Here is a 27,199-nt window from a genome sequence, read left to right as displayed (position 1 = left end):
GGTCCTGCGGGATGTGTCCTTCTGGGTCTGGCTCCTCTCACTGAGCAGTGTCCTCAGGGTCCCTCCGCATCGTGGCAGGTGTCAGATGTCCTTCCTTTTTCAGGCCGAGTAATATTCCAGTATATGAATGAGCCGCCTCTTGTTTATCCATTCCTTTGCTGATGGACATTTGGGTCGCGTCTACATTTTAGCGGTTGTGAAAAATGCTGCTGTGAATATGGGTGTTGCGTTGCTTTGCTTTTTAAAAATTTATGTCGGGCGCCTGGGTGGCTCAGTTGGTTAAGCGACTGCCTTCGGCTCAGGTCATTATCCTGAAGTCCCGGGATCGAGTCCCACATCGGGCTCCCTGCTCGGCGGGGAGTCTGCTTCTCCCTCTGACCCTCTTCCCTCTCGTGCTCTCTCTCTCTCATTCTCTCTCTCTCAAATAAATAAATAAAATCTTTAAAAATAAATAAATAAATAAAATATATGTCATCCACGTACCAAAACATTCACTCTTTAAAGTGTATGATTCAGTGGTTTTCAGTGTACTCTAAAGTTGTACAACCATCACCACAATCTAATCTTGGAACATTTTTATCACCCCTAAAGGAAACACGTCCCCATTAGCAATCACCCCCACACACACTGCCCCACGAGCCCCCTTCCTGTCCGCGGATGTGTCACCCACGTGGACTCACACCCCGTGTGGCCTTCTGTGTCTGGTTCCCTCCCTGAGCATCGTGGGCTCGGGGTCCGTCCCCGGGGCAGCGCGTGTGGGTGCCTCGCTCCTGTTTGGGGCTGATATCCAGCGTGTGGATGGACGCGTTGTGTGCATTCATCTATCAGGTGATGGACATTTGGACTGTTTTTAGTTTGGGGCTGTTATGAATAATGGTGCTATGGATGTGCACCTCCATGTTTCGGTGTAGACCAGATGTCATTTGTCTCGGGTACACACACGTTGCCAGGTTTAACTTTGGGAAGAAGTGCCGGCCTATACCCCATGGCAGTGGCATCATCGTGCTTTCCCACTAGTATGACGGGAGGGCTCCAGTCTCTCCCCATCCTCGCGAACACTTGCTATTGTCTGCCTTTTTGATTCAGCCCATACTAGCAGGGGTGAGGTGGTGTCTCATCGTGGTTTTGATTTGCATTTCCCTAATGACTAATGATGTTGAGCAACTTTTTTGTGTGTATCTTTTTTTTTTTTTTTTTTGGTATATCTTTTTTGGAGAGATGTCCATTAAAATCCTTTGCCCATTTCAAACAATTGGTTATTTTGTTTTTATTGCTAGTTTTAAAATTTCTTTACATATTCTGAGCAGCAGACCCTTATAGCTATGATTTGCAAATATTCTCTCTCCTTCCGTGGGTTTTTCTTTCACTTTCTTGATGGTATTCTCTGAAGCACAGAAGTTAAGAAATGTGACTGTATTTTAAATTTCATTATAAATAAAATATGCATCGTGGTGCCTGGCCGGCTCAGTCAGGAGAGCATGTGACTCTTGATCTTGGGATCGTGAGTTCAAGCCCCATGTTGGGTGTAGAGGTGACTTAAAAAAAATTTCATGATGCAAAATTCAAAAGATCAAAGACAGTGAACAGAAGGTCTCTGACCCTGCTCCCCATCCCCTCTGTTTCTCCATCCCAGAAGCAACCCCTGCTTAGGGTGACAAAAATTATCTGCTCGAAATATACACATTTGCAGCCTCGCCAACGTAACTCGAATTCAGGTCCATCCATTCACTTGCTGTGTGTCTTTGGCAAGTTATATGCCTTCTCTGCGTCTCTGCACCATCATCCTGTCCATCAGGGATGATAATCCCTGCTACACAGAGGGACTAAAGTTGCATTCGAAGGTAGAATTCAGAAATCCAGAGCTGATGTTACTACTTGCCCCGGAACAAATTTGTTCTGAGGCAAGTGCCAAATATTTGTTGATTTTCATGCTGTTTTATTGCTAAGATGGAGCTGGTCTTGACATACCCCGAGAACCCTTTTGCCGAGCAACTTATGGGGGTCTGCCGATGAAGTAAAACATGCAGAGTGTGTGTGTGAACTTTTCATCTTTGAAATGTGGGTTTTATTGCTGCCCTGGCCAGGAACAGGAGCAGGGGTATGGCCCAAACAGTAGTAATAACATCAATATAATAACATCTAGCGCGTATGGAGGACTTCTCTCCTGCCCTACTGTGCTGTTTTATGTAGGGTACCTAGGTGGCTCGGTTGGTTAAGTGTCTGCCTTCGGCTCGGGTCATGATCTCAGGGTCCTGGGATCGAGCCCCATGTCGGGCTCTCTGCTCAGCAGGGAGTCTCCTTCTCTCTCTCTCTCTGCCTCTCTCTCAAATAACTTTTTTTTTAAAAAAGAATGTTATATGTACCATCTATTGTCTCCCTTGTTAGTACCCTAGGAAGTCTCTATCATTATACTCTGCAATGGACTCTTGCAGATCAGAAAGTTAAGTAATCTGCCCAAGGTCACACAGTAACTCAATCTTTTATAACCTTATTAGCTTTTAAAATAGTATCTACTTGGGTATTTGGGGGGGTAGCGACGGAGGAATGGGGGTCAGGACAAAGCTTTGCCTCCCTCACTATTTTCATATCAGGGACGGGAGTGAGCTCCTGGGAGGTAGGGGTCTGCCATCCTGGCATATCCTGAAGGACCCACCCCCAGCCCTTCTGGCAGGATCCAGAGCCAGGTGAACGCTGCCTTTGACATCCTTGCTCATGGTCCCTCTCTGGGCCTCAGTTTGCTCATATATAAAATGGCCTTTTTCTTTTCAGGGCGTGTTGAGGATTAGATTCAATGCCAATCTTCTATATGCATTCCCGTCCGCTTCTGAATTAGGTTCTCAGCTGTAGAGAAAGGGTGCAGGATATTTGAGACTGGGTGGTACAGGAGGGGAAACTGAGTACTGGCTGAGTGGGTGGAGCTTGGGGTGAGGTGGGGGGCGGTGAGACCCTTGAGGAGTAAGGACAGAGCATTAGTTATCTGCCGGAGTCCAGGCACAACCCTGAGACCTGCAAAGTGTCTTTCTGCTTGGCCCTTCTAATCCCAAGGCTGATGGCAGGGTGGTTTAAGGAAGGAAGAAGGGCTTACGTCCCAGGCAGGGTCGTTAGAGCAAAGTCCCTGGGTTCCACCCTCACCCGGGACCTTCGTGGCCCCTCCCTCGGTCCCTTCCCACCTATTAGGGGCTGGTTTCAGGCTGCAAGTCCTGGGGCTGTCACTTCCCCTCTGGGGGCCTCCCGGGTTTCCCCTTGAAGCCAAATTATTATTACAAAAGCCGATTCAACCCGTTTGGGAGTTGAAAGGCGCCTTTAATATGTTGTGCGTAGAAGTAATAAAGTACAAGGGGCGGTGGGAAGCTTTGAAGTCAGAGAAGGACAGACTGAGTCCACTTCACCCAAGTTTCCTGCCTGTAAGGTAATGGTGGTAATGATAATAGCAATAAATGAGTATAATGAGATTAGATGTTAGAATGGAGGTAAACAGGACCCCGGACAGAGCCAGCCACTCGAGAAGCGCTCAGGGAAAGGCAGCTATTAAGCAGGTGCCAGCCCTCTCCGTCCAAGGGAAGGAGGAAGGGGAAACTGAGGCCCAGAGACCCCACGCGGCGGGTCGCACCAGCCAGCCCTCCCCAGGCGCCTACTGTGTGCAGCGGGCAGCCGGCCGGGCCGGGTCAGGCTGTTCTCACCGCTCGTCCCCTCCTCCCCCTCCCCCGTCCCCCGCCGGACCTCTCCCACGACCGGGGAGGAAGTGGGAGAAATGGACAGGGAAAAAAGTTGGGTTGAGCCAACGCCTCCCCACTCCCCATCGCTGCCCCTCCGGAGCCACGCAGACCCTGGCGAGAGCGGCCCACAGGACCCAAACGTCCGGGGCCCGGTCCCCGTCCAGCCCAGCGGCCCGCAGTTGGGTGGGGGAACTCGGAAAGCCGGGAAAACAACCGCCCAGCCCGCCCCTCGCCAACCCCTTCCCCCGCTACGCCCCTGGCGCAGCGGGCGGAGGCGACTCTTTTATATAATCGCGGGCAGGCAGGTTGGCTGCTTCATTTAGGGACCCAGGAGCCCAGCGGACCCAAGCCGTCATTCGAAAACCCGCCCCCGGGTTCCTTCTGCGGCTGGGCAAACTGAGGCCCGGGGAGGGCCGGCGCCTGGCCCGGGTCCCCACTCCCTCGCCCCCCACCCACCCCCAGCAGCCCCGGCCGCAGCGACCCACGCCCGCGTCGGTCCTCGCAGTGCGCACAGCCCTCCCCGCCCCCGCTGCCATCCTGCCACGCCCCGGGCGTCGGGGGCAAAGCCCGCGCCCCCCCCGCGCCCGCCCCTGCGCAGAGGCTGGGGGCCTGTTTATCTGGAGGCCCCCACCCCCCCTCCACCCCGGGGGGCCCGCTCCCCCCGCGCCCCGGGGAGCTCTGGGGCCAGATAAGCTGGCAAGCTGGCACGGCGCCGCGCAGCGGGGCGGAGAGGTCATAGGAGGGGGGGCGCGCCGGGGGCGGGCTGGACCCCCCCCAACTTGACAAAACCTAATAACAGCCCGGTCTCCCCGGCGCAGCGGGCGAAGCCCCACGGGAGGGCAGAGACGTGGCAAGAGGGGACCTGCCGAGCCTGTTCTGGCCTCCGAGGCCAGGGTGGGGGGGGCGGGCTGGGCGTGGGGGGGGGCCGGCGGCTGCGGCACCTTTAAGACAAGGGAGGACCCCTCTTGCCCTCGGAGAAACCAGGAAGGGAGTCGCGAGCATCATACGGGGCTTTGGCTGTACTGTACAGTTACTGTAGGGGCAGTGACGCCGCCGCCGCCGCCGGAGCGAGGGAGCGACGAGGGGAGAGCGCGAGAGGCGGAGAGCGAGAGACGCGGACCCCGGAGGCAAGCGGCCGAGGAGCCCAGTCCCAACTCCGGGCCCCGGCCCCTCGCGCCCCGGCCCGGCCCGGCCCCGGCCCGGCCGCGCGAGGTAAGTCAGCGCCCGGCGCGGCCCCCCGCACGGGGTGCAGGGCGGGGACGGGCCGGGGGCGCTGCGCCCACCTCTGCCCTCTCGGGAAGGGGAGATCAGGGGAGCCGCGGACGTTCCGCAAGTTTCAGAGGAGGGGGTGGTTGGCAGCTGCCGGGAGGCTGGAGGCGCCCTGGATCCCGAGCGCGGGGAGGGGGCGCCGCCCGGGAAGGGGGATTGGGGGCGAAGTGCACGGGCTTGTGCCCCAGCCCCCCCCCACCCGGGTGCATGGCTTTTCGGGGATCCCAGGCGCGCGGGGAGAGGGGGAGGGGAAGCGGGGCCGCATTGAGGGTGGGGGAAACCGGCGTGGGGAGATAGGGGGGCGCGTCGCGTGCTAAGTTTGCAGCTAGGTACTGGGGGTGCTCTCGCCCCCCGGGGGCCTATTCGGTGCTGCGTGCATACGTTGGAGTTGGCCAGGATTGAGCTCCATGGGGGATGGGGGGGAGGGGGCTGAAAAAACAGGGAGGGGGGCTTTGCAAAGGAGGGGGAAGGGGTGGAGTGTCCTAGTGGGCGGGCGCGGCCGCGGGGGCTTCTGGACGTCGTAGTCCCCCTGCCGCTTGCGGTTGGCAGGTGGCAGGCGGCTCGGACTACAAGTCCCAGGGTGCCTCGCGCCGGCGGCCCGCCGCGGTCCGCGGGTAGGGGCGGTGCGGAGGAGGGGCGGTGAGCGGCGGGCCGGCGAACCAATGGGCGCGGACCGATCGCGCGGCGCGGCGCGGGGGCGGGCCGAGCCGGCCCGGGGGCGGGGTCTGAAGCCGGGCTCCCCTCGCCGGGGGCCGGTGGCGGTCCCCGGCTTCCGGCTGCGCGGCCCACGGGCCGGCCCCCTCCCCGCCCCGGGGCCCCTCCCCGCCTGGTTGTGTAACCGTCCCCAGCCCCCCTCCCCTCGGCCCCCCGCCCTGGGGGGGGGTCACCCACCCGGCGCTCCCCGGGGAGGGCGGCGGCCCAACCGGCCGCGCGGCGCAAGCGAGCTCGGGGATGCGCGGCCTAGTGCAGGCCGGGCCCGGGCGTGGGGGAGGCGGGCGGGCGGACCCAGATCCGGGGTAATTTGCATCGCCCTCCCCCCAGCCCGGGTGGGGATTGGCCGCCGGCGGCGGGGGGTGGCGCGGGGCCAGGCTCACTGCCGCCTCCCGGCCCCTCGGAGGGAGCCAGCCCAGCCGCAGCCGCCGCCACCGCCGCCGCCGGGGCCGGGCCCCCTTGCCGCTGCCCCGGGAAGGAGGTAGGAGCCCCCCGCGCGGGCGGCGCGGCGGGGGCCCGCGGGCCGGGGCGGGGGCCGCGCGCTGCGGCCGGGGCGGGGGAGGGGGCCGCTTCCTGCCCCCGCCCGGGCCTGACTCAGCCTTGGGTGGGGGGACCGGCCTGGTCCCTTGCCCCGCCCGCGCGGCCGCGCGGCTCCGGCCCCCGGGGAGGGGGTGGAGAGCACCCCTCTCCCCCCGCCCGCGCCCCCAAAGCGCGTGACCCCTTCTCCTCTGGCTCGGACCCCCCTCCTTCCCCTTGACGCCACCACCACGTGCGAACCCTGAGCCCCGGCAGAGGAGGGGGTGAGCTGGTGGGATCCGGCCCCCTCCCTCGTTCTTCCTCCCTCCCTGGCTTGGGAACCAGCCCCCTCCCCCAGCCCCAGGCCTGGGAAGCAGGCAGGGACCTGAGCTGAGCGCTGGGGCTGGGTGCACCCCCAGGCACAGGCCTTTGCGGGTTCTGGGAGGCACTGCCCGCGCTGGCTGGCTGCGGGGGAGCCGGGTGGACCGCAGCAAGAGACTGCTGTCCAACGCGGCCGGGGCACCCAGTGGGCGCCCGCTAAATGTTTGGGGAATGTAGCCAGCAGTTGAGTGAGCGGCAGGGGGAGGCCGACAACTCGTCTCTCTCGCCCTAGGCAGGCGGCGGAAGTGAGAGAGCTGCTGGTGCCCCTTCCCCGGGCGTGCCCACCTGGTTCACCCATGGGTGGCGGGCTTGGTTTACTCCCCCCTCCTCCCTGCCAGCTGCCTCCGGGAGCAGGCCCGGCTGGAGAGGGCATCCGGGATTCCATGTCAGCACCCCCCCCCCAACAACAGGGCCAGGGCGTAACCCTGAGTGTGCCGCTCCCACACTGGGGGGCCCTCGACAGGACCCGCTGATCACTTCCTATTGGCAGAGCTGCTCTTGGGAGAGGTCGGGGGAGTCCAGGCTGGGCCCTGTTGCTGCCCGGTGGCCGGCTCCGGGCAGGGGGCATTCCCCCCCCCCGGGGGCCACCCGCCCTCCCCCCTCCCCGTGGGGCCCCTGGAGCACACCGGGCCTGGCACTTGTCGGCTGGGCTCGGGGCTCTGTTTACCGCCTGCCATCGCTGTGGAGACGGGAGCCTCGGGGAGAAGGGGGGGCAGGAGCCAGTGACTGGAAGAGCGAAGCCCTGGGATCCGCATGCCTAATGAAGGAAAGAGGAGCCAACGGGGACACTGAAATTTTAATTCGTGGGTCACTTTGGGGGGGTATTTATTATTCAGTTCTGATTGGCTGCGTGGTGGCCAGTCAGCACCCTGGCCCGGGCCGGGCGCCACGAAACTCTCAGCGCTCGCAGGCCCTGGGAGAAGCCGCGGTTAGGGTGGCCTCAAGCGCTGGTGCACCCTTCGCTCTGTGTGGGATACTGAGGCCCGGCAGAGCTCAGCCTCCATCCAGTGGGGAAGGTTCCCGAGGCAGTAGCAAGTACCTGCGTTTGCTTTTTTCCTTGCTTTCTCTTCCTTGGGGCCCTCTGATCTATTGCTGGCGCAGGTTGGTGGCAGTCCCCATTGCCTTACGAGGAAACCAAGGCTGGGAGAGGAGCCTGGCCTGGCGCGGGGCTTACAGCAACCCGGGGAGCTGGTGGCGTGGCGGGGGGTGGGGGGGAGACCGAGGCCCAGGGGGAAGCAGAGAGCAGCCCAAGGTCACCACGCTAGAGCTGGGTCTGACCATCGTGGTCCTGCCTCCTGGCTCGGGATGAGGCCCACTGCTTCCTTCCTCTCAGCTGAGCGGCGCCCACCCACCTGTCTTCCAGAGGGCCTGGGGGTCGAGAGCAGGCGCCTGTAGGCCACATGGAGCTTTCCTGAGGCTCATGAAACCCTTTGCGCAAAGAGGACAGTGAGACTCAGAGAGGGCCAGCAAGGTGCCCAAGGTCACACAGCATGAGCCCCTGTCCTCTCGCCTGCCAGCCTTCTGTGGCAGGCACTTTTACGGCTTTCTGGGGCCTTTCCCACCCCCTCTGAGCCATAGTCCCTCGCCTTGGCACCTTGGCCCCTTGGCCCCTGGAGACGGGCAGGGCTCTCTGGGTTTTATGACCCATTATACCTGAGATGACCGAGGTCACCTCGAAAAAGCCAAGTCTCAGGGCCAGCCCCTCTGCAGCAGAGCTGGCCCGAGGCCTGTGGGGGGTTCGAATGACGGCCCACTAGTTGCTCTGTGACCTTGGACAAGCCCCTCGGCCTTTGGGAGTCTGGGTGTCCCCCCTTGTAAAATGGGGTTATAGGGTATTCTGTGGGTGGTGCCTGAAGATCTACCTGCGTTCCTGTTCCTTCCCTGCCTCGTGGAGGGAGCACCCCGGTCAACTCAGGGCGCCACCGGGATTCTGCTGGAGTGTGTCGCCAGGCCAGCCACTTGAGACACGCAGCACCCGCACCTGTCACCTTGTGCTCCAGGCACCTGATGGGCCATAAACCACCCCGCAACAGCCCTGGGCAGTGGGGACCAGAGGAACAGGCTTGGGTGGGGGCCGGTGTGGTCCAGCCTCAGCCCAGCCCTCTCCTCCACCTGAGGTCTACCTGGGGAGGTCACTGCCCCTCTTGTCAGCCTCAGTCTTGCTGTCAGCCCAAATCTGTAGGCCTGAGGGTTTGGTCAGCCATTCCCCAGGAGCCCTAAGGAGCATTTGCTGGGTCCCTGCCGTGCTGGGTAGAGCCCCTGCTGCATCCCTGTCCTGATGACTAGGGCTCCGGGGCCCCTGTCCCGGAGTTCACAGATGCCACGAGTTCACAGATGTCAGCCCGACTCCGGTCCTGCCCCAGGCGCCCTGTGTGACCTCAGGCAAACCTCTCCCTCTTCTGGGCTATCACAAGGCAGCTCTGAGGGGGCATGAGAATAAGCTGTCCTCAGCTCCAAGGCCCCCAGGGGAGGGGGATTTAGTCCCTTGCTGGTGCCCCAGGGGTGGTGTGTGGCGGGGGCGGTATGGAGCCCTGGAAGGATCAGTTAGTACAGAGCCAGTGGGTCTGTGTTAAAATTCAGCTCTGTCGTGTGACCCTGGGCAAGTCCCTTACCCTTTCTTGAGCCTCAGTTTCCTGACCTGTGAAGTGGGGCAATGATTACAGACCCTGTAATGCTTGATGTTAGGACGTCAGCCGCCCCCCCCCCCGCCCTGCCCTGCCCTGCCCTGCCCTGCTGCCCTGGAGCCTGTGGGGGAGCAGCCCCTCCCCTCGGGGCCTGAGGCAGGAGCACCAAAGCACGGAAGATGCCCTGTGGAGAATCTGGCGCTTGTGAGGAGCATGGCCAAAGGACCAGCCGCTCCATCTGTCCCCCCAGCAGGCTGTGAACGGCCACTCAGTGGAAGTGTCCCCACCCACGCCTTTCTGGTTTAACTGGAAAACAAGGCCTCGTCCCACCTCCCACCAGGATGTGTTTGATGGGAGGGAACTTGGCGGGTTTGTGGGCACAGGACACTAGGGCCCCGATGGGCTGAGCTCCCCTCTGGGGCGTCCAGGCTGAGCCCTCTCCAGCTGCCCAGGCGGGGGACAGGGGTGGGGGTGGTGCAGGTACCTCCTGGTAACAAGCAGGCCTCGGGGTCTGGAGGTAGAGAGGAGTCCAGCTCCTACAGGCCACCCAGGCGTCTTAGGGCAGTTTGTACAAGCAGGTGCAGCCTGAGCAGGGGCGGGCTAGGAAGTGATGGGATTCTGTGAAACCTGGCTTTACTTACCCCAGGTGATGGGAAGCTCATTCCTTCTAACTCACCATGAACGGCTTCTCCCTTCCCTGGACTTCCTCTTGGAACCCAGTGCTGGTGTCAGGGCTGTTACTTCCTGACCCGTGACGGCACTCAAGAGCGTGGGAATAGGGTGAGCCTCAGCCCCACCCATGAGTTGGGGGTCAGATGGGATCCCCATGACCTCCTCATCGCCCCCCACACACACACACACTTCCCACTGGGCCCGCAGCCTTCCTGCCTCTGGCCCTTTAAGGCCTGGGCAGGAAGCCCCTCCCCATTTAGGGCAATAAATGGACACATAAAATGGCCGAGGGCCTGTTTGCTGGTGTCTGGCCTGGAGGGAGGCCTATGAGGACAGGCGGGCTGGCAGCCCAGCAGCCACGCCGGGCCGCTGGTGCCCCCCACTCCCTAATTGGGACGCTGCATTCCTGTCCCATTAAACCCCAGGCCGGGGACCGGGCCAGGCAGGGATTGGCACCAGGTCAGGGCGGGGTTACCCGTTGGGACCAACCTTGCAACACAGGCCGCTGGCCTGTGAGGGGGCGGGGGCGGCTGGGCGTGGGCCTGGCAACCGCACCTGGGCACCAGACTTGCTGTGTGACCTTGGCCCGGCCACCCACCCTCTCTGGGCCTGGTTTTCCCCTCCAGGTGACGGCTCCTCTCCCCTGGCTTCCTCCTGGGGCCCCCCACACACACTCCCCTGACACATCGTTCGTTGGTGGGGAAGGGGTTGAATTCCTGCAGTAACGTTCAGAAGTTAGGTTCAGAGCCCCCCATGCACAAGGAGGGGGACAGTAAACAGCCTCATTGGGCCTTTGGGGACCGGTGCAGGCACACAGTAGGTCCCCAGGAGGAGTTTGCCCAATGGGCGAGAGCGGGACCCTGGGCCTAGAGCAGACCCAGTCCCCTTGCTGCTGTCATGACCTCTGAGGAGACCGAGGCAGAGAGGCACCGCCTCTTGCCCAGTGTCCTAGCCTCGGAAGTGCAAGAGCCGGGATGAGGGCCCAGGCTGCTGTGTGTGGCACATAGTAGGTGTCAGAGTTCCCTTTGGTTTCCTGTCGTACTGTCCGTGGGTGGGGGGTGGAAAGGCCTTGACCCCTCATTAGGCTGCACCCCGCTCCTCCAGGAAGATGTCAGGTGGCAGTTACCTGCCCACCCCGTGCTGGCCGCCCCCTCTCCTTCCTGAGGAGTGCAGGGAGGAGGAGGAGGAGGCCCGCCCCAGCCCTCACCTTGCGCCTGACCTTGGGAAGCCTGGTAGATGCAGCCTCCTCTCCCTGTCCCTCTCCCAGGCGCCCACCTCCGGGCCTTGGCCTCTGCTGTTGCCCATGCTCAGGACGCCCTTCCCACAATCCTGGGGTCCTTCCTGGGTGGCACCTGCTACTCCTGGGACCAGAGGAAGGCACTCGTGACCTTACCCTGGGGCCCCAGCATTTGAGTGGCTGCAGCTCGGGTCCGAGAGTCCGAGTCCCAGCCTGGCCGCTGGTCTGCTCACTGCTCTGAGCCTCTCCTCGTCTTTAGTAAAGCCCAGGGTTACCGCGGGAAGGATGAAGTCAAGATGCCTGGTTCGTTCCTCAATTAGTTCCTGAAATGTCCGGGGCACAGAGGAGGCCCCACAAGGGCCGAAACCGGCTTGGGTTCTGCTGCCTTGGAGAAAGTGCAGCAAGCAACCCCGGGTTAGATGGGAGGTGGGACGGGGGGACCCCGCCAGCTAGGTGGATGGGGCTGGGTGTGGGCTCTCTCCAGCGCCTAGCTCTGTGGTCCTCGGGTCATCCGGTTTGCTGCGCCCCTACTGTGCATCCGCGGCAGTGGGGGTGGCGAGCACAGAGGGAAGGGGTGCCCCACCTCTAGCCCGGGAGGAGCCTGCTGAGGCCTGCCCCTCGGCCGCCGAGTCAGCACCCAGCGCCCCGGAAATCCCACGGAGGCGAGCGCGGGGGCGGAGCTCTGATGAAAGATGGGCTGGGTGGGTGTGGGCCTGAGCTCGGGGACCCTGGCCTGCTGCTGAGGGTGGGGACCTGGTCGGCGTGGGGGTGCGGCTTCCCAGAGGAGAGCAGTTTCATTGGATTGTCATTGCCAAGGAAACCACCTGGTGTGGGGGCACCTGCTAGGTGCCAGGTGCCAGCCGGGCCTGTTAGAGCACGGGAAGCCACAAGGCTCTCCCGGTGAGAAGATGCGGTGCACAGTGCGTGTTCAGCCGACGGGGCTGTTTATTGCCCCGAGCCCACCTGACCCAGCAGGGGGGGCTCAGCCGCCCTGCCCTCCCTCTCCCGTCTCATGCGGTCTTCTGCCTCTTTAGAGGGAGGGCTGCAAGAGGCCTGGGTGGGGGCAGTGGCCCAGGGCGTGGCGGGCAGGTGGCATGTGTTCCTGGAGAGAGGGTGTGGGCCAGGTGTCTGCAGAGCCAGTTTAGTTTCCAGGGTGAGGGACGAGGTGACGGCTTGCTGAGCCGGTGGGGGGAGCGGGGAGGTGGGAGGCCAGACCCTGCGGGTCAGGCTCGCCGGGCGCCCTTGGCCAGGATTCCGAGTGTGTCTGGGCCTTTGTGTTCTCTTCTCTCGGTGGGGGTCATGCTGCTCTCACGGGGAGGGGGGGGGTTCTTTGGCCGGCATCCATCTTCCCAGGCCTGGCCCTTTGGGGGAGGATCCCTTATGGTTATGTGGGGAAAGAGAAACTCTCGGACCCCGCGCAGACCCCCAGTCTTGGTCCGGTGCCGCATGCCAGGTCTGAGGCCCAAGCTTGCCTCCTTCCCAGCTGGGTGGTTTCCAGCGAATGAGAGCCCGGGCATCTTCAGCCTTGATGTAGGGCTGTGCCAGCCCCCTTGCCCGGCGGCCTCAGTGCCCGTGGGAAGGCGGAGGCGGAGCGGCCCGTGGCGGGGTGGCTGGTGAATCATCTGAACCATTTCAGGTCCCGACCTCGAGGCCCCCAGAGACACCTTGGTCCAAGGGGACGCTGAGGCACCTGGGGGCACAATGGTGAGCAGGGCCAGGGTGGCCATCTTGAGGCGGATCAGAAAGGGGTGAGGAGGGCCGAGGCCAGTCTGATCCGGAGCCCATCTGCCCACTTGCTCCCTGGGGCCTGGGGCCAGACAGCAGATGGTGGCAGGGGGTGGAAGCCGCCATAGGGGCTCCTCCGAGGCTTCCTGGGGCTGAGCCTCAGATGGGGTCAGCCCCCCATCTTCCTGCTCCCCGCAGCCACATTTGAGCCTCTCCCCCCCCCCCCGCCCCGCCCGCCAACGGGCTGGCGGAACAGAGCGGGGAACGGAGCAGCTGGTGTGGTCAGCGGGGAAAGGGGGCGGGCTGCAGAGAGAGGCGTCCTGGGAAGTGTAGTACGTGCCTGGGTGGCCGCACAAAGGCCTCTGTGTCAGCCCCAGGGCGGCCCAGGGTTGGGACAGTCCCGCCCTGGCCTTGGGTCCGGCCATACCAACCCTGGGGTCCTTGGCCAGGCTGGCCCCTCAAGGCAGGAGGGATCTGGTTTCGACCTGTGTTGGGCTGCTCCGCACGGGGGGCTGGGGGGTCCTGAGGTGGCCAGGGAAGGCACAGCTTCATCCCTGCCCCGGGAGATGTCCGGGGGCTCTGTCCTGAGAGCTGACCAGCCAGAGGAATGTGGGTTGTGTTGGGTGGCTTGGGGCAGCCGGGTGCTCCCCAGAGAGGGTGGAGGGGTGGGGACAGGAGCCAGAGGGTTGCACAAGCGCCCGGGTGGGTGGATGAGTCACAGCCCAGGGGAAGGCGGAAAAAAGGAGTGGAGGAGAGGGGCAGGACAGACAGAATGCCGCCCCCCGCCATGGCCCGCTCTTCCAAAGGCCTCTGTCCATTTGACGGATGGGGAGACTGAGGCCCTGGGCCGGAACAGCAGTGGCCAGGGTCGCCAAGAGTTGGGGAGGGGCTGGGTGGGCCTGAGGTGGGCAGGAAGCCCCTGTCCCCCTTGTTTCACCTTTGTGGGGTTCAGCCTGGGTGGGCCGGGAAAAGGAGTGTCAGGCCATTCCCCCATTACTCGACCAAGGCCAGACTGCGCGGTGGGGCCTCCCCGGGGCAGGAGGGGGTTTGTTGTGCCGTCGTCGCTGGCTTTGCCCCTCCGGGGCACGCCTACGGCCGGTTGACCCCAGCCCGGTGTCTGGGTCTCGGCTTCTCCCTTTCCCTCTGACTCAAGAGCCCCCCAGCCCAAAGAGAACCGGGCCTCACTGGGAGGCAGGAGTGAGGGTCAGAGAGGCCAAGGGGCCAGGCGGACACAGACCCTCAGGTCATGCAGCCAAGATTTGAGTTGGGCTGCAGCTGCAGGGCCGCTGGCACAGCTCCTGCCTGAGTCCTGGTTTCTCGCCTCCCACCGTGGGGATGGTGCTGCCCGGAGGCCTGCTGGGGGCTCGGGTGTGGTGGCACACAGTGGGTGCCTTGGGTCCCTGCCTCCTGGGAGGCTGTGGGCGGAAGCCAGCGCCCGGACGCGTTAGGAAGCAAGTCACGTGAGGCATTGGTTGAGCACCTACTGTGTGCTCATCCCACCTCAGCTCAGCCCTTGGACGAGTAGTGCAGTGGGCCCTCTAGTGGAGGAGAGGGCGCCAGGGTCCGTCTCTGAAGCACCCGGCGTGGGTTTTGCCAACGGATGACACGGAACTGGCGCCCAGCTGGGAAACTGAGGCTGGGGGCGGGGCGCTCCTTTCCGAGGGTCTCCGGCCCCGGCCGGCGTCCCTCACCGGCACCCCCTCCCTCCCTGGCGCTGCAGGTCTCGGCGCGGAAGATGGCCGGCGGCGTGGATGGCCCCATCGGGATCCCGTTCCCTGACCACAGCAGCGACATCCTGAGCGGACTCAACGAGCAGCGGACGCAGGGCCTGCTGTGCGACGTGGTGATCCTGGTGGAGGGCCGAGAGTTCCCTACGCACCGCTCCGTGCTGGCCGCCTGCAGCCAGTACTTCAAGAAGCTGTTCACGTCGGGCGCCGTGGTGGACCAGCAGAACGTGTACGAGATCGACTTCGTCAGTGCCGAGGCGCTCACGGCTCTCATGGACTTCGCCTACACGGCCACGCTCACCGTCAGCACGGCCAACGTGGGCGACATCCTCAGCGCCGCCCGCCTGCTCGAGATCCCCGCCGTGAGCCATGTCTGCGCCGACCTCCTTGACCGGCAGATCCTGGCGGCCGACGCGGGCGCCGACGCCGGGCAACTGGACCTCGTAGATCAGACCGACCAGCGGAACCTCCTCCGGGCCAAGGAGTACCTCGAGTTCTTCCAGAGCAACCCCATGAACAGCCTGCCCCCTGCCGCCGCCGCCGCCGCCGCCGCCGCCGCCTTCCCCTGGTCTGCCTTCGGCGCGTCCGACGACGACCTGGATGCCACCAAGGAGGCCGTGGCCGCAGCCGTGGCTGCCGTGGCCGCCGGCGACTGCAACGGCTTGGACTTCTACGGACCGGGACCACCGGCCGATCGGCCCTCGGCCGGGGATGGGGACGAGGGCGACAGCAACCCAGGTCTATGGCCAGAGCGGGACGAGGACGCCCCAGCCGGGGGCCTCTTCCCGCCCCCTGTGGCCCCGCCGGCCACCGCCACGCAGAATGGCCACTACGGCCGGGGTGGGGAGGAGGAGGCAGCCTCGCTGTCGGAGGCAGCCCCCGAGCCGGGCGACTCTCCGGGCTTCCTGTCGGGTGCGGCCGAGGATGGGGACGGGGACGGGCCCGACGCGGACGGGCTGGCGGCCAGCACGCTGCTGCAGCAGATGATGTCATCGGTGGGCCGGGCGGGGGCGGCGGCGGCGGGGGACAGTGACGACGAGTCGCGGGCGGACGACAAGGGCGTCGTGGACTACTACCTGAAGTACTTCAGCGGCGCCCACGACGGGGATGTTTACCCGGCCTGGTCGCAGAAGGTGGAAAAGAAGATCCGGGCCAAGGCCTTCCAGAAGTGCCCCATCTGCGAGAAGGTCATCCAGGGCGCCGGCAAGCTGCCGCGGCACATCCGGACCCACACCGGGGAGAAGCCCTACGAGTGCAACATCTGCAAGGTCCGCTTCACCAGGTGAGCCGGCGGCACCGCGGCGGGGGCGGCGGCGGGGGCGGCGGGGGCCCTTTGCTTCAACTGCAGCCGCGTGTGGGCCCCTCCCCTGCCACACACAGACACCACCTGCGCGCGCAGGAGCGGCGCTGTCCTGCCTGGAAGGGTGCCGCCTCCGTTTCTGGGCGCCTGCCTCCCCTGCACCCCTCGGGACCAGCCTTCGGCTGCGGGGAGAGCTCAGGCCCTCACCAGGGTGAGCGTGCGGGCGGCGGGGCCGAACCACACGAGGCTTGAGGGAAGGCGCAGGGAGTCGCTCTTCTTTTTCTGGGGGGTGGTTCTTCTCGACTGCTCTGGAGGCAGATGTTTGCCTTGGGAGAGGGTGGCTGCCCCGTGGGGCGCGGGGAGCCCGTGTGATCTCCTTGAGTCTCCCGGGAGCCCTGAGGACTCGCTGTCTTCAGCCAGCACTTATGGAGCACCTGCTGGGTGCCGGGCCCTGTTCTAGGCAGCGGGGACCCAGAAGTGCAGAGACACACTAGAGACCCTGTGGGGGCGATGGGGCGCATCTGAGATCAGAAACCACGGAATTGGTAACGCGAGTTGGCAGAGCTGCAGAGAACAAGGTTGGGGGGCGGCAGCTGTTTTAAACAGAGAGCTGAGACCCCGAGGAGGCAAGGGGAAGGCCAAGTGAACAGCTAGTGCAAAGGCCCTGAGGCCAGTGGAGCTTGGGGGTCGCCACAGCCCGTGGAGGGAAACGGGCCTAGGAGCCACCACTGGGCTTGGTCTCTAGGCAGGAGGAGTTGGAGGCCAGGCTAAGGGAATTTGTGGTTGGATCTTAAGAGTCCAGAGCTGGCTGGTTGGGCCTCGTGGGCCAGCCCAGTGGGGGTGGGGGGCTGGCGTGCAGGGGCCTGGCCAGGCTGGGTGACTCAGCATCACCCCCTACCCCCACCCGCCCTGGGGTTCCCCCAGCCACGCCCACCCAGGCTGAAGAAAGAGGCCATTGTCCCAGCTTCCCGGCCCTGCCCCATGGGGACAGGACCTAGGGGCCGACCCCTGGCCCCCTCCCCAGCAGGCCAGGAGAAGAGGGTGTGGCCCAGACTGCAGGGCCCAGGAGCCCAGGCGAGGGGCAAAGGGTGCCAGCTGGGAGGGAGGCAGTCTAGTTGGTGGCCCAGCTCCCGCCCCTTCGGTAAGATTGGGGTGCTGGTAGTCTTGGGGCCTCCCTCTTCCTCCAGACAGGAGTCCTAAGGTGGCTGTGGGCCCTGCCCGCCGGGGTCTCTGGGCCCAGGAGGGGCAGCTTGACAGAGGCCCAGCAAGCCACGGTCTGGAGAGGTGACCAGGCTGAGCAGAGGCCTGGAGCCCCCCCACTCGCCCCAGCACCCCTAAGCACAGGCCTGAGGCGGTTTCATTCCGACCTGCTGTTCTCTTGGTCACCCCACCCTGACTCGGGCTGATCCTGTTTACCAGTCAGGGAAACTGAGTCAGGGAGAGGGCCACCGGGCTACGCCTCTTGCCCGCATGTGCCCACCCGGCTCCTCTTTGCCCCCAACCCAGGGCCCCAGCCCCCACGCCTTCCTCCAGGCCAGGGAGCCCAGGGCCCCTCTGAGTCACACTAGAGAGTTGAGTAAGCGGGACCTGTGGCAGCCGGGGCTATAATTACCCAGACCAGGGCTTGGGGTGACGAAACAGGCTGCTTCCACCCCCACCCCACCACCGTGCGGCCCCTGACCCACTGTGCAACTTGGGACAGGTCACTTTCCCTCTCTGAGCCTCTTGAGTCTCACCTGGGGAGATTTCTGCCCACTGCTCGAACAGTCCGAGCCTCTACTGTCCCCTCTGGACCTGGTCCTGGGCTGGGATCTGGGCAAGGCAGCTGGAGGACCACGTTAGTGGACTTAGAGGGGGTGAGAGGAAAGGAGCTTGGCAGTTGCATCCCCTCACTGCTGACAGACCCGGTCAGTCTTGGGAACGATGAGTTCACTGTGGCCTGAGTTCTTTTGATGCACATAGAAGAAATAAGGCTGGAGAATGGGCAGGGGTGTGGTTGCAGAGGGCCAGGCCTTGACCCTCAGAGCAGTAAGGAGTCGAGAAAGCGTTAGAGCAGGTAAGGACACCAGCTGTGTGAGTGATTCCAGAGGGAGGGACCTGGGGCTAGACGAGCCTAGGGGAGACCAAGTCTTTGTCTGAGGGGTGGGAAAGGCTTCCTGGAGGAGGAGGGCAATTGATATGGGGCTTTGAAGGATGAATAGGAGTTTGTCAGTCCTGGCACTGACCAGTCTGGGGCGTCTGAAAAGTGAGAGACCCAGGGCATCTCGTACGTAGGGTGCAAGAGGCCGCAGCGAGGAGTGGGTCAGATGCTGGCCAGCGCTCCTGAGACCCAGGTCTCTGCCCCTGCTGGTGGGTCCAGGCAGGAGTCCTCTCCTATGACTGTAGACCAACACAGTGCAGTAAAGCATCATGTGAGTCACCTCTGTGATTTTACATTTTCTGATAGCCGCATTTTTAAAAAGTAAAAGGAACAGGTGAAAGTAATTTGAATCGTATTTTACATCCTTTTTTTTTTTTTTTTACATTTAACATGTAACCAATGTGCCAAATCATAAATGAGCTTTTTTTTGCGTTACATTAAGCAGATGAAGTCTTCAGGATCTGGGGTGCCTTTTGCACTTCTAGCGCATCTCAGTTGGGACGGGCCACATTTCAAGGGCTCGGGGCCACGTGTGAGCAGTAGCTGCTGTGGGCGACTGAGCAGCAGCCAGCCTGTAGTTGCTTTGGGCTGAGACGCTGACCAGCTTTGTGGGCCAAAAGGCCCCCGGCTGAGCGGGGTCCATGCTGTTCCCTATGGGGCAAGATGGGCAGGGAGGGGTCCCGGAATCACCCAGACCCTGCTGTCTTGGGGGTCACAATCCAGTCAGGCAGACAGAGGAGGAACAAGGAAACCTGCACACAGATGAAGAGTCGGTGGTGGTGGTATGAGGGACATGGGGTGGGGTTAGGCTGTAGCAGCGGGGAGTGGCCTCTCCGAGGAAGTGCCGGTAGAGCTGGAATTCAGATACGAAGATCTGGGAAGAAAGTGCTCCAGGCAGCAGGAAGAGCATGTGCAAAGGTCCTGAGGTAGGCGCGTGCTTAGCATGTTGCGGTGACAGCTAGGAAGCCAGTGTGGCCAGAGCAGAGAGCGGCGGAGGTGCTGGGAGAGTTGACAGGGACTGGGGGCAGCGGGGTGGAGACTTGCCGCCCCGGGATGCAGGACTTTCAGTGTTAAAAACCAGGACAGCTGGCCATCGTCTTTTACCAGACCCCCCCTCCCCCGCCCCCGGCATCCTGCCTTGTGCCCTGTAGTGTATTTCAGCCCCTGGAATAGAGCCTGGTACTCAGCAGGCACTCCATAAATGCCCCAGGAGGGAAGCCCCTTATCGTCGTCCTCCTGTGGATAAGAAAAGGGGTTCAGAGAGGTTCAGTCATTTGCACGAGACCACACAGCAAGTGGGGTCCGAGGCCTTTTTCAGTCCCCGTGGGCCCTCGGTGCACCGCCCCCCCCCCCCCCCCCCCGGCACCATAATGCCCAGGACTGTCCCTGCTCGAGCGCCGACGTCCCCCAGCCCGCCTGCCCCAGCCGTCTCCAACTCCGGGCCAGTGGGGGGGCGGCTGGGGGGCCCCCAGGCGGTGCCCACTGACCCGTCGCCCCCCCCCCCCCCACAGGCAGGACAAGCTCAAGGTGCACATGAGGAAGCACACGGGCGAGAAGCCGTACCTGTGCCAGCAGTGCGGGGCGGCCTTCGCGCACAACTACGACCTGAAGAACCACATGCGCGTGCACACGGGCCTGCGCCCCTACCAGTGTGACAGCTGCTGTAAGACCTTCGTCCGCTCCGACCACCTGCACAGACACCTCAAGAAGGACGGCTGCAACGGCGTTCCCTCGCGCCGCGGCCGCAAGCCCCGCGTGCGGGGCGGGGGGCTCGGGGGGCCCGACCCCTCCCCGGGGGCCGCCGCGCCGCCCGGCGCCCCGGCCCCGCCCGGCTCCCCCGACGCCCGGCGCAACGGCCAGGAGAAGCACTTTAAGGACGAGGAGGAGGACGAGGAGGCGGCCAGCCCCGACGGCCTGAGCAGGTTGAATGTAGCGGGCGCCGGCGGAGGGGGAGGCGACGGGGGCGCCGGGCCCACCGCCGATGGCAGCTTCGCGGCCGGACTTGCCTGAAAACCAAAAAGAGAAAACAGAAACCCGAGAGAGAGAGAGAGAGAGAGAGAGAGAGAGAGAGAGAGACAGAGAGAAAATCACCCACCACCCCCCAAAAAACACAAAAAAAGAAAATCTATCTATATACAGATATCTATATATATATATACAGATATATATATGAGGCGTCACAGAATCTAGGGTAGTGCTTTTCTCAGATTTTTCTCCTTCATGATGTTCTCTCCCTCCACGGGGACCCTCGCCCCTGCTCCGGCTCCCCGTCCCCCCCCCCCCCCACCCCGTCGATGGGTTTCGGGGCTCGGTTTGGGGTTTTTGTGGGACATAGAGATTCGGAGGCCCCCTGGACATCCCCCGGCATGGAGCCTGGGGTCCCCTCTGAGGCCTGGTCCGGGCCCCGGGCCCCTGGTGGGGGTGAGGGTGGCCACGGGGGACTGGGGGTGGGGGCGGGCTTTTGTTTTCATCCCCTCGCTGGTTTCTAGGAGTCTTTCAGACAGGACCTTAAACGATCTCTGTCCGCTGTGAGCGGACGTTAAAATGCACCCTGTCCCCACCCCCACCCTCCTTCCTCAGGGCACTTACTAAGTGGGGGTCTCCCCCCCTCCATCTCCCCGATGGCCTCCCCGCCTCCCGTTCCTGCCTGTGGTCCTCTGTGTCTCCTGGCCGATGTGACACAAATCTATTTATTTCCAGGCCTGGAGAGAGGGGGGCAGTGGGCGGCGGCGGGGGGTGCCAGGGCGGCTCCCAGGGGCTGCCGCCGCCTCCCTTCACGGCACTTACACCCCGGCGGACCCCTACCCTGGACCGCTGCTCAGGGCGCCCCCCCCCGCCCCCCAGCCTCGCTCCCTGACCCAGGCTGCCCAGACCCCACGAGACGTTTGGAGATTCAAAACTTTTTTGTCTTCACCCTCCCCTGCCCCTGCCCTCTCCCAAGTTTTTAAAGCACTTTTTAGATTTTTTTTTTCTTTTCCTCCTTAAAAACAAAATTTATATATAGATATATATAGGTATATATATATAAAATATACTTTCCTCAGAGGAGCAGGCAACAGTGTGGGGTGGACGAGCCCAGAGCAGAGGGAGCCCAGGGTCTCATGGCGGCAGGGAGGAGGGGAGAGAGTCCAGAAGTTCCAGTGTCACAAAAGCAATAAAAACAAGATTTTACAAAATGAAAGGAAAAAAAACAAAAAAACAAAAAAACAACAAAAAAAAAAGACAACCAACCACAAATAGAAGTCTTGGCACTTTGTAACAGAACGGGTACTACACTTTATCTTAATTCTTAATTTAAAAACATGTTTACAAGTTACAACCAACTTCTATGAAAAGTCGAAAAGACAAAAAAAATAAAAGAGAGAGAGCGAGAGAGAGCGAGCGAGCGAGAGAGCAAAAAGAAATTCCTAAAAGTCAATTTATTTTTGTACAAAATAATAAAAAAAAAAACCCACCACAGACGCAGAATCCACTTCTGTTCCCCGAGGTGAGGAGGGGGTCAGGAAGGCACGGGGGCGAGGTCTTCTGAGGTGGTCTTCGTGCTTTGCCACGGGGGCCTGCCCTGCAGGCAGGACCGTGGGGTTTTTGTGTTTCTGCCGTGTCCCCCCCACCCCCACCCCACTCCTGTCCCTTTTTGGTTCTGATTTGGAGATGTCTCATCACCCGCCAGCCATACAGTGGCCAACCCGTGTCCGCGGGGACCTTCCTTACTGACTCCCCAGCTCAGGGATGGGCCCGAGAGAGGGCTGGCCTTCCGACCAGCCGGAGCAGCCCAGCCCCCAGCCCCCAGCCCCCTCCCTGCCGCCCCTGCCCTCATCCCTTGCCCACTTCGGGGCTCCCCGCCCTCCAGCATGGCCGCTTTTCCTTGTGGCCACCAAGGAGCCGCCATCTTGGACATGCCATCCCCGTCGAGGTGGGTGACGGGGCCCCACCTCCAGGGCCTTACACCCCCCCCAAGCCACCCCTCTTTTTATTCAAAGGCACTGACTGTAATCTGGGGGCTGGCACCTGCCTCCCCCCAGCCTCTGGCTCCCCAAAGGCCCGGTATTGACCGAGCCACAGGCCACGGACAGGGGGCCAGGGCTCGGGGGACCATGTTGCCAGAGGCCAGGGCACCCTCACCCCAACGCCCTCTCGCATATGCAATGCCTAGCGTGGGACCCTGTAAATAGACGCCCTGCCAAGCCGAGACCCTTCCCCATCAAAGCCCAAGGTGAGGGGTGCCCCTGCTCCCCCCCCTCCAGCTGCTGGCCCGTCTCTCCGCGCCCCTTTGCTCTGTGACACAGACTCCGTCTTCTCGTCTTCTTTTTCTTTCTTTTTTTTTTTTAAAGGGAAGCTTTTTAAGAAGGCAACTTTCATCATTGTTTCTACAGGATAGTTTTCGTGTCCCACCCCACCCCCGAGCCCGTCAGCCCCCCAAATGTCTCAGGACCCCCCCTCCTGAGGGGGGGTGGCAGGGGAGCCCAGGGCCGGGTGGCCTTGCTCACACCCCGGTGTCACGGAGTGAGCTCTTTCAGAGAACCATCTGTGGAGGCCAAGCAGAGAGCTCGGGCGCCCAGGCCAGGGACCTCCCCCCCCACCCCAACCCCAGCTGAGAGGTTCCCTGAGGGGACAGCCCTCTCCCCCCTCCCCCACCCTACCCGTATACCCCCTCGCAATAAAACCAACTGAAAAATCACAGCTGTCGTCCTGGCCAGTGGGGGCGACTGGACTTGGGGGATGGAGGCCTCTGGGACTATGGCGGGGGCAAGGGCTGAACCCCCGCCGAGCACACTTTTAACACAAACTTCCTCGGGAATTGCACTAAACCCCTGCCCCTAGCTCTGAGCTCAGCTTCTGACAGCCCTGCCCACCCACTCCGCCTTAACCCCTCTCCTGCTGCCCGCCAGCCCGTCCTAGGGCCGCAGCGTCTGCATGGGCCCAGCGCTGGGACCCCAGCCCCCCCAACTCTGCGCAATCACATACTGTATATAGACGTGGATCGATTTTATTTTTATTCTTTAAATTAAGGTCGTGATAAAGTGTTGCCAAAGATACTGCTGAATTCTCGCGTTTCAGGAAACAAACAAACAAAAAATATTTGAGGGGGAACGTGCTGACTGGTCAGAAGGGACACAGCAAAACGTTTTTTTGTTTGGTTGTTTGGGGTTTTTTTGTGTTTTCTTTTTTTGGGGTGTTTTTTTTTTTTTAACTGCCTGGTACAAAAAAAAAAAAGAAAAGAAAAACAAAGCGAAATTGTTATTTCCATCATCTTGGTGAAGTTGCGTGGATGTGTGTTGTGCGCGCGTGTGCAAGAGTGAGGTCCCGGCCTGGGGCTCCGGGTTGGGGGGCTCTGGGGGGGCGCTCGGGGTTGGGGTGGCGGAGGCCCCCCTCCCCCGAGCTGTCCACCGGCCTGCAGGACCTGGGAGAGAGAGGTTAACACCCTTGCTACTCCTCCCTGCCTAGCCCCCCACCCCAACCCTGACCCCGCCTTTTGAGATTAAGAAAAAAAAAAAAAAACAAAACACACACACACACACACACACACACACACACAAAATTAAGAAAAAAAAAACAAAACACACACACACACACACACACACACACACACACACACACACACACACACACACACACACACACACACACACACACACACACACACACACACACACACACACACACACACACACACAAAACCTTAAAACCCAGTGAATGTATGTAAAGTGCCGGAGCAGGCCCAGCCTGGCGCAGGTGTGGGCCTGCGCCCAGCCGGGGCTCCAGCAGGCCGTACCAAAGTCTGCCCCCGTTGGGTGGCTTGCCCAGGAGACCCCATGTGGCCATCTCATCCCGTTTCCGTTTGTACATGGCTGTCCCTTTGCTTCCTTCCGGGGGGAGGGGGTCTCAGGTGGGAGGGGAGGGTCCCGCAGTCAGTCCCTTCCAGGGCCCTCTGGGGAGTCTTTGCACTACTGAGACCCTTTGACAGGTGGCCGGAGTCGGGGGTGGGGGGGGCAGTGGCGGACGTGTGGCACGCGGTGGGACCGAGACAGGGGCCGGGGCCCGGGGACCCCCCCCCCCCCCCAGGACCGAGGCAGTCCAGGCAGCCGGGATTGTAGGAGGCCAGACAGAGTGAAAGGAGAAGCAGGACAAAAAATTTTAAAACCAACAAAAAAAGCAAAAATCCTATTTTTTGAGAAAGAAAGATATTTATATTTGCAGTTTTATTTTAAAAAGTTATTTAAGCTGAGGAAGCAGCCTTCCTGGAGGGGTGGCTGGCGTAGGACGGGTCAGGGCCTGGGGGCTCAGGTGCCCCGGGAACCATAACCTCAGAGTTAAGACTAGCTCGCACTAAATACATAGATTTACATGGGGGGTGGGCGGGCAGGGCCAGGAGATGGAGGGGGCCGGGGAGACCCCCGTCCCGGAGTTGAGGCTGCCTGGAGGCCGCGGCCAGGGGTTCAGATACCCAGGTTCCCCCCTGCCCCGCCCAGGCCCGGATACGAGGTGCCTTGGACTTTGGGGGGGCCGGGCCTGGTGAATGGGGGGCAGGGGCGGCGCCCCGGGGCACAGAGCACAGAGCAGACATTCCATAGACTGTATTTGAGAGTCTTTATAAAAGTGTGGGAGATTTAAAAAAAAATCAATTGATAAAAATGCACTTTTTGGGGGTGGGGGGGAGAAGCTTTAAAAGTAATAAAAAAAAAAACAACAAAAAGACAAAAGATGAAAAACCAGACAAAAAAAAATCATTTTTCTTGTACATAAAAAACCACTAAACGCAGCCTGTTACGAATGCTGCTGCCTCATTTGCCTGATTTTGATGTTCTTTGTGTTTTGTTCGGTGGGTGGGGGGGAGGCTGGGGAGCGGGGACGGAGGGCCCGGGGGCCCCTTCACCAAGGGTCTGGCTCTTAAGCGCCCACACCAGTTGGGGCCCCATGCTCAGCCTGACCCGTCCTGCCAGGCCTGGGAGGCAGTGTGGGAGCTGGCCTCTGGGCTCCCGGGCTGGGTGGGGGTCCCCAGCATTGGCAGGCCCGGGGCCCCTACGCCCCGGCTTGGGCAGGTGGCACCAGGAAGGGGCCCCCAGGGGCGGGCAGGGAGAACTGGCCCGACAGGCTTCTCGGTCACCTCCAGCTCCAGGGTTTCTGGAGGCCGGGGGCGGGGCGTCTGGTTGGGGAGCCCCAAGTCTGTTGGAGGTCCCCGGGTGCGGCCCCACGTTGGGCCCCATGACATGATCAAGGATCGGCGCTGGCCGCTCCCCTGACATCGCCCCCAGGAGGAAGGGGGGCCGTTGCCCACCCACGACGAGGGGTCCCGGACTGCAGCCTCCACGTCCGGGTTGGGGTTACCAAACATGGCCACTTTCAGGGCCCCGAGTGGGGAGTGGGGGGTGGGTGATGGAGGGGACCGAGGGGCGGGATGGCCATGCCACAGCCTGGGAGAGCACCAGCGAGGGCTCGGGGAGGGATTCGGGGTCCCGTGGGGACAGACGCAGGCAGAGTGGGGGTGGGGCCGGCGGCCTGAGGCAGCCACCGGCCCACCAGGGCCTCTTCCCACGTGCCCTGTGTCGCCCCTACCCCTGCTAGGAGGGAGGAGTCTGTTTTTAACTGAAATAGTACTCACACAAGACTCATCCTGCAGCCTATTCCAGGAACCCACCCCTGTCTGGTTTCAGAACGTTCCATCCCCCCAGAAACCCATCCCTGTTAGTAGTCACCCCCACACACTGTCCCGCGAGCCCCCTTCCCGTCCGTGGACGTGTCACCACGTGGACTCACACCCCGTGTGGCCGTCTGTGCCTGGTTCCCTCCCTGAGCGTCGTGGGCTCGGGGTCCGGCCCCGGGGCAGCGCGTGGGGGCGCCTCGCTCCTGCTCGCGGTCGTGGGATGTGCCCGCACGCGGTGGACACCCTTTCCTTTATCCGTCTGCCTGTCGCCGGACACGGGGCTGTTTCCGTTTCCGCCTTCTGGCTGCTGTGCCCATGCGTGTGCAGGTTTGTACGTGAGCTTGGCTCACTAACCTAGGACAGGGGTGGCTGTCCCGTGGTCGCCCCGTGTCTCACCTGGGGGAGGACCTGGTGTCCTGTCCTCCAGGGCGCCAGCCCTTGTGAGGGTTCCAGCCCCTCCGCATCCTCGCCGACACTTGCTACTGTCTGACTGCAGGCCCCCCGCCCGGCGGCTCCACTGGGTTCTCCGGGCTGTGGTCCGAGGTCCCTCCCACCAGCTCAGCGGCTCCCCAGGCGAGCGGGGACAATCCTGGATCTGGCAGATCTGCCTCGGCTCCTTTGCCCAGCCTAGCAGAAAGACACCACGGCGGGCCCGGCAGCGCAAAGCGAAACCTTCCGCATTTGACCGAACGCTGCACCTTGTGGAGCCCCAGCGCCATGCTGCCCAAGGGGACCATCCACGGGGAGCCTGCGTCCCTCGATCCCCTCACCCCCAGCCGGCGCCCCAACGCACAGAGAAGCGGACGCCTCGGTGGCTTCACCTTGACCTTTTTTATTTGCGTTTTTAAAAAACAATTAAATTAGAATACAAATATTAGAAAACCGCGGCCCTCAGCTGCCAGTGCAGCCGGAGGGGGGCCGAGCTGCACGGCCGAGTTTATACAGTAAAACTGAATTTGCCCTCGGCCAGATTGATGTCCCTTTCTTCTTCAGACCTGAAACGGTATTGCTTCCTGACTAGAAGAGCTGTTTGCACAAAGGAAATTATTCCGGGGCTGGGGGACAGCAAGGAAAAAAAAAGCAGAACAGAACGGAGGGCAGAGGCGGTGGGAGAACCGAGCGCGGCCTCCAGAGAACAAGGACGCTGGGCCGGGCACCCAGCCGTGGGTTCCTGGAGGCATCGGGGACAGCGGTAGGGACCCCCCCCCCCAAAGCCGGGTGCCCCCAGGGGCTGGGCGAGTCGCTGACGGGTGGCCCTCAGCCTGGTCCTGTTGGAAGACGAGAGTGAGGCTCCCGGGGGGGGGTGGGGTGGTGGCCAGGCAGGCCTCTACCCGTCGGAAAACCCAAGAGCAAGAGGGGGGTAGGAGCCACCCCACGTGGAGAGGGTGGGGCGGGAGTCCCTGCTGCCCCCTGGGAAGTGGCCGCCCGCCCCGGCCCCCTGAGGAGGGCTGGTGGTGGTGGTGTCTGTGGACATCTGCGCTGTTCCGTAGGGAAGTTAACCTGAATTGGAGTTACCGAGGTAGCTGGCTAGAAAACTGA

General features: G+C 62.3%; 1 protein-coding gene across 2 annotated transcripts; it reads left to right on the top strand.

Annotated features, from left to right (window-relative positions):
* Positions 1-4,093: 4,093 nt before the first annotated feature.
* On the top strand, positions 4,094-24,812 carry ZBTB7A (zinc finger and BTB domain containing 7A). Of its 2 annotated transcripts, none has more exons than XM_027584374.2 (3): positions 4,094-4,928; positions 14,572-15,860; positions 19,530-24,812. In XM_027584374.2, the coding sequence occupies exons 2-3, from the start codon at positions 14,587-14,589 to the stop codon at positions 20,026-20,028; spliced, it is 1,773 nt and encodes a 590-aa protein (XP_027440175.1). In that variant the 5' UTR covers positions 4,094-4,928; positions 14,572-14,586; the 3' UTR covers positions 20,029-24,812. The 2 variants fall into 2 exon arrangements, with proteins under 2 accessions (XP_027440175.1, XP_027440174.1); XM_027584373.2 differs by lacking the exon at positions 4,094-4,928 and adding an exon at positions 5,745-6,177.
* Positions 24,813-27,199: the final 2,387 nt, after the last annotated feature.

This window comes from Zalophus californianus, chromosome 1 (genome assembly GCF_009762305.2).
Source record: "Zalophus californianus isolate mZalCal1 chromosome 1, mZalCal1.pri.v2, whole genome shotgun sequence".
Taxonomy (NCBI): domain Eukaryota; kingdom Metazoa; phylum Chordata; class Mammalia; order Carnivora; family Otariidae; genus Zalophus; species Zalophus californianus.
Note: the sequence above shows the minus strand (reverse complement) of the source record. Positions and strands in the feature narration are given on the sequence as shown.

Bases quoted from the DNA above. Each gene is read 5' to 3' on its own strand.
- ZBTB7A (XM_027584374.2), top strand. From the start codon at position 14,587: ATGGCCGGCGGCGTGGATGGCCCCATCGGGATCCCGTTCCCTGACCAC. The intron at 15,861-19,529 runs GTGAGCCGGCGG...CCCCCCCCACAG, and splicing joins TGCAAGGTCCGCTTCACCAG to GCAGGACAAGCTCAAGGTGC.